Source organism: Mirounga leonina, unplaced genomic scaffold, assembly GCF_011800145.1.
Source record: "Mirounga leonina isolate KUSES-001 unplaced genomic scaffold, KU_Mleo_1.0 Mir_114, whole genome shotgun sequence".
In the NCBI taxonomy this organism is placed as follows: Eukaryota; Metazoa; Chordata; class Mammalia; order Carnivora; family Phocidae; genus Mirounga; species Mirounga leonina.
In genome coordinates, this window is record NW_023270265.1 from 2178539 (window position 1) to 2184196 (window position 5658).

The 5658-nt window shown below is 48.2% G+C and overlaps 1 protein-coding gene across 1 annotated transcript; it reads left to right on the forward strand.

Moving 5' to 3' along the window:
- The first annotated feature begins 200 nt into the window (after positions 1–200).
- FUT11 (fucosyltransferase 11) lies at positions 201–4840 on the forward strand. The gene is made up of 3 exons (XM_035021801.1): positions 201–923; positions 1048–1673; positions 3282–4840. Exons 1-3 carry the CDS (start codon positions 216–218, stop codon positions 3427–3429), a joined length of 1482 nt encoding a protein of 493 aa, XP_034877692.1. The 5' UTR covers positions 201–215; the 3' UTR covers positions 3430–4840.
- The last annotated feature ends 818 nt before the right edge of the window (positions 4841–5658 follow it).

The following is a 5658-nucleotide window of genomic DNA, read 5'->3' on the forward strand; positions in this document are numbered from 1 at the left end:
TTAGCCTCATTTTTACTTGTGATTTACCGTTGTCCCCTGCATTCATTCCTGCTAGGCCTAGCACTTCCCAGGAAGGGGCCGGCTGAGCAGAACTGCGCATGCGTCACACGCACCGCGGGCGTAGGACCTCGTCCGTCCCGACTCACCGCAGGGCGGGGTCTGGTGCTGCCGGGAGGAGTTGGGGGCGGGGGGGAAGGGGGCAGCTGCCAGTGGACATGGCGGCGGGCCGCAGCAGGGCTGTGTTTGCCGTCTTTGGCGTGCTTAGTGTTTGTGCGGTCAGCGGCTCTGGGCCCGTGGCTGAGGGGGACACGGGCGGGGAGGCGGAGTGGACGGAGCCTTGGGATGGTGCGGTTTTCCGGCCGCCCTCAGCGCTGGGCGCGGTGGGGGTGGCGCGCAGTCCGGGGACCCCCCGGCCAGGGAGGGAGGAGGCGGTGGACTTGCCCGTGCTGCTGTGGTGGAGCCCAGGGCTATTTCCCCACTTCCCTGGCGACTCGGAGCGCATCGAGTGCGCGCGCGGTGCGTGCGTGGCGTCCCGGGACCGACGGGTGCGGGGGCACTCGCGGACGCGCGCGCTGCTCTTCTACGGCACTGACTTTCGCGCGTCGGAGGCGCCGCTGCCGCGCCTGGCACATCAGAGCTGGGCGCTCCTGCACGAGGAGTCGCCCCTCAACAACTTCGTGCTGAGTCACGGTCCGGGCATCCGCCTCTTCAATCTCACTGCCACCTTCAGCCGCCATTCTGACTACCCGCTGCCGCTGCAGTGGCTGCCCGGGACCGCCTACCTGCGCCGCGCCGCGCCTCCGCTACAGGAGCGCGCGGAGTGGCGCCGTCGCGGCTACGCGCCGCTGCTCTATCTGCAGTCCCACTGCGACGTGCCTGCGGACCGGGACCGCTACGTGCGCGAGCTGATGCGTTTCATCCCGGTGGGTGGGGCCGGGCCGGGGCTGGGGTGGGGGGGCGAGGGGGCGCGTGCGGCTGAGGCCAGGACTTCTGGCGTCCAGGCCGACATGCAGCACCCACTTGACGGCCGTACTCTACCCCGCTCAGGTGGACTCCTATGGGAAATGCCTGCAAAATCGGGAGCTGCCCACTCCGCGGTTACAGGACACAGCCACAGCTACCACCGAGGATCCAGAGCTCTTGGCCTTCTTGTCTCGCTACAAGTTCCACTTGGCCCTCGAAAATGCCATCTGTGATGACTACATGACAGAAAAACTGTGGCGCCCCATGCATCTCGGGGCTGTGCCTGTGTATCGCGGCTCTCCCTCTGTGAGGGACTGGATGCCCAACAATCACTCCATCATCCTCATTGATGACTTTGAGTCACCTCAGAAGTTGGCAGAATTTATTGACTTTCTGGACAAGAATGATGAGGAATACATGAAATACTTGGCATATAAGCAACCTGGGGGCATCACCAACCAGTTCCTTCTGGATAGTCTGAAGCATCGGGAGTGGGGAGTGAATGATCCTTTGCTGCCTAACTACCTCAATGGTTTTGAGTGTTTCGTCTGTGACCATGAACTGGCTCGGCTGGAGGCCGAGAAAGCCCACGCAGCCTCTCCTGGGGACATCCCTGGCCCTGAACCTCACATTGCCCAGCCCTCACACATGGACTGCCCGGTGCCCACACCTGGCTTTGGCAGTGTGGAAGAGATTCCTGAGAATGACAGGTAAGGATAGCCGGGGTCCCTGTGGCCATCAAATCAAATGATTGACTTGCTTGCTGTGGGCAGTGAACTAGTACTAGGTGCTGAAGGGATTGTGTATGAGGAAATGATGACATGGGCTTACCCTGCCTTAAGGTGTCAAGAGTCTAGTTGGGGAGATAAGACAAACTGAAAAAGCTCAGGAAAAGATGCAAAATATAATTCAAGGCAACAACATGAAGATCAGCTTATGTGAGCAGTGTTTGCAGTAGTGATTCAGAAAAGGCTTTAACCAGAGCAGAGGGGCCTGTTCAGAGGAAGTGATGAGAGACAAAGTTGGGCAGATAAACTGGGGCCAGGCTATACATAGCCTGAATACCAGGCTCAGGAGTTGGACTCTCCTGAAAATCAACTCAGGTGTTTTATTTAGCACCTTCTAAAGGGTGGGGTGGGGAAGAGCAATACAAAGATGGATATTTTGAGAGAGGTTTGTCTGCAGTAGGGTTTACATCTGTTAACTTGGCATAATTATTAATAGTACCTCCTTTCACTCTCAAAAGTACCCTGGTTTGGATGATAAATTATATACGTTCGCTTTAAACAAGATAGGACTGCTTTCAATAGATAATAGTGAACAATGGTGGGCAGTGTGAATTGGAAGAGAAGTGAGGAAGCTACTGCAGTAAGTGGCAAAAGGTGGTGCACTGGGAAACAAGGTCAGCATGGGAGGTGAGAAAATGTTGAAGACACTTGGCAGCAAACCACATCTTTTCAGGGAGAGGTGATAAAAAGATTATTAAGCTTAAGAAAGCAAAGACTGCTAGAATGGCCTGCAGAGACCGACTTGCACAGTGGATGGCAGCAGAGGGCTGTTTATATACACTGCTGACACAGTTTGGTTCTGGGAATGGAGTCCTCCATCAAGTAATTTGTATCTAGTTTATGCTGAACATAGTATTACGAATTAGTAGAAGAAAAGTGTAAAACATTAAAAAAAGAATATATGTTTTATCTAGACATAGGACAGCACTGCACCTTCATTTTGATTATTGAAATAGAGGTGCAACTTATAAGGTAACCATCTAAAGAGGCTCCCTGGCCTTTCTTTTTTTTTTTTTGAGATTTTATTTATTTATTTGACAGAGAAAGACACAACGAGAGAGGGAACACAAATGGGGAGTGGGAGAGGGAGAAGCAGACTCCCTGCCGAGCAGGGAGCCCGATGCGGGACTCGATCCTGGCACTCCAGGATCATGACCTGAGCCGAAGGCAGTCGCTTAACCAACTGAGCTACCCAGGCGCCCAGCTCCGTGGCTTTTCTTACAGACTTCTGGTTCCATAGTCTGGCCCTTGCCCTGCCTTCCTCTGAACTCCTTCCACATTTGGGAATCCGGAGTGGGCAAGACAGGAAGTGTAACTCATTGGGGGTGGGCTGTGTGATAGATACCATGTTTGCAGCTTACTGTCACTTGTACTACTACTAGATTTATTTCACATTTCCTTCCCTTCTAAGGAGAGCCCTGTCCCAGAGACTACTGTATCTGCTTAAGATTTCTTTGACCCCATTCAGAGAAGGCAGGACTCATAGCTGTGCAGAGGTTCCATAATCCAACTCCCATTTTGATGTTTCAGCTGGAAGGAGATGTGGCTGCAAGATTACTGGCAAGGTCTGGACCAGGGGGAAGCTCTCACTGCCATGATCCACAACAATGAGACAAAGCAGATGAAATTTTGGGATTACCTACATGAGATCTTCATGAAAAGGAACCAAAATCTCTAATTACCCTTGCAAGAGCCTTTAACTTGGTAGAGCTAAGGAGATGGAAGTCCTTATTCTACTATGGGACATGAGGGGCACCTGCTGCACAACCTTAATGAACACTGTCTTATCATGAGTTCAAGGAATTCCAGTTTCAGCCACTGATATTTTATTTTAATGATGTGTATCCAGTGTCTCAGCTTGTGGTAATAGGGCCTGTCCTCAAGGAGAGATGGAAGCCTCCAGTTCTTGGGATTAGTGGGAAGCAAAAGCCTGAAACACCCACTTGTTTCAAAGTGCTGATTGAACAGAATTTTAAAAGATCTGCATCTTTTTCTAGCCATTCCATCCTCTCAACTGTGATTGGAACAACTCCTTGGTACTTGTCTAAGAATGAGGTAAGATGGGTCAGGTTTACGGTCTTAAAACTTTGATGCTATTCCTTAAATTCTTCATTATTCAGTACCTTTCCTAATCTCTTTTCCTCATCTCCTGCTTTATAAACTGTTATGTTGGTGGTGAAGCAAAACTCCTGGTGGGTTGTATTCTGGTTCTTGGAGTTGTATTTTTTATATCATTTACTTGCCTTTGATGTCAAACTTTTTATTTTAAATGGATTTTTCTTTCCTGGTTGTCCACTGTATCTGATGAAGATGCAGTAGCCTTGCCACCATCCCCACATTCATTCTCCCCTGCATTAAACCGGCTATAGGTCTGACAGCTTTTTTTTACTGCTGGTTTGCTTTTTTTTTTTTTTTAAGAGCGTATCTGGAATTCCTTCTCATGAACAGAAAGACTCAATGGCTAATATATGCCATGTCAATTTAATGAATTGTCCTATTTTAGGTTAGAGATAGAGACTAAGGCTGGAAATGATGACAGAGTATATATATATCATTCATGTATATATATATATATATATATATATATATATATATATACATGAATGATATTTAAATGATTTTGAAATGTTAAAATAGACCAGTGCAAATCAAACTGCAGATTTTTATAGGTCTTTGGTCTTTTCTGTCTGCCTAATGAACTCTCTTTTATTATTTTTATATGCTACAATTTTAAATCTCATTTTCCCCAAAGAGACATGAAGATTATGTTGGAAAAAACAGCCCAGCAATATAGTTGTAGCAATTACCTCATATTATGTAGCATTTTTCACTTTATGTGGAATGAATATTCCAGCTTCATTCTATTACCAATATCCGTCTGTACAACTTTATAGTACTTACTGAGACTACATTTTGATGGAACCCACCTAAGGTCCTAACCTCAAGGGGAGGTGAGGCAAGAGATAGCCACAAGTGGCTGGCTAAATAAAAAGCTGTTAGGCAGATTTTGGGGTACAGCCAAACCCTTTTATTGCTGTGGTTTGAAAATAAAGCTTAATGGGCAGTGAGACCGTTAGCTTTTTCTGGGCCAGTGGAACAAAAAAGAATACTTTGGACCTTAGCGCTATTCTGGTTGTAATGTAGTATTAATGAATTATCACTAGAGAAGTTCCATAGCTTATCAGTTTATCTGTTTCTAAATTATGTACTTTTACATACATATACACACACTAATTTACAACCAGATGTATGTGTGTGTGTGTATGTGTATGTATGTATGTATGTTAGATGGGTCCCACCCTTAATACTGTGACATCTAAGGATGTGGCCAAGGAGAGCTGTAATTTGGGCTGGATTTTACTGCCAGCGTGGTTCTTTTTCCATTTTATTTCTTAGTAAAAAAATACCCTTCACACCAGCATGGAAAGTTTGCTTAGGGGTGCCTGGGTGGCTCAGTCGTTAAGCGTCTGCCTTCGGCTTAGGTCATGATCCCAGGGTCCTGGGATCGAGTACCGCCGCATCAGGCTTCCTGCTTGGGGGGGAAACCTGCTTCTCCCTCTCCCACTCCCCCTGCTTGTGTTCCCTCTCACTGTGTCTCTGTCAAATAAATAAAGTCTTAAAAAAAAAAAAAAGATGGGGTGCCTGGGTGGCTCATTCGTTAAGCGTCTGCCTTCGGCTCAGGTCATGATCCCAGGGTCCTGGGATCGAGCCCTACATCGGGCTCCCTGCTCCACAGGAAGCCCGCTTCTCCCTCTCCCGCTCCCCCTGCTTGTGTTCCCTCTCTCGCTGTCTCTCTCTCTGTCAAATAAATAAATAAAATCTTTAAAAAAAAAGATTATTTATTTATTTGACAGAGAGAGACACAGCGAGAGAGGGAACACAAGCAGGGGGAGCGGGAGAGGGAGAA

Coding starts and splice junctions, on each gene's coding strand:
- FUT11 (XM_035021801.1), top strand. CDS start 216: ATGGCGGCGGGCCGCAGCAGGGCTGTGTTTGCCGTCTTTGGCGTGCTT. Junction 924..1,047: donor AGCTGATGCGTTTCATCCCG/GTGGGTGGGGCC, acceptor TACCCCGCTCAG/GTGGACTCCTATGGGAAATG. Junction 1,674..3,281: donor GAGATTCCTGAGAATGACAG/GTAAGGATAGCC, acceptor TTGATGTTTCAG/CTGGAAGGAGATGTGGCTGC.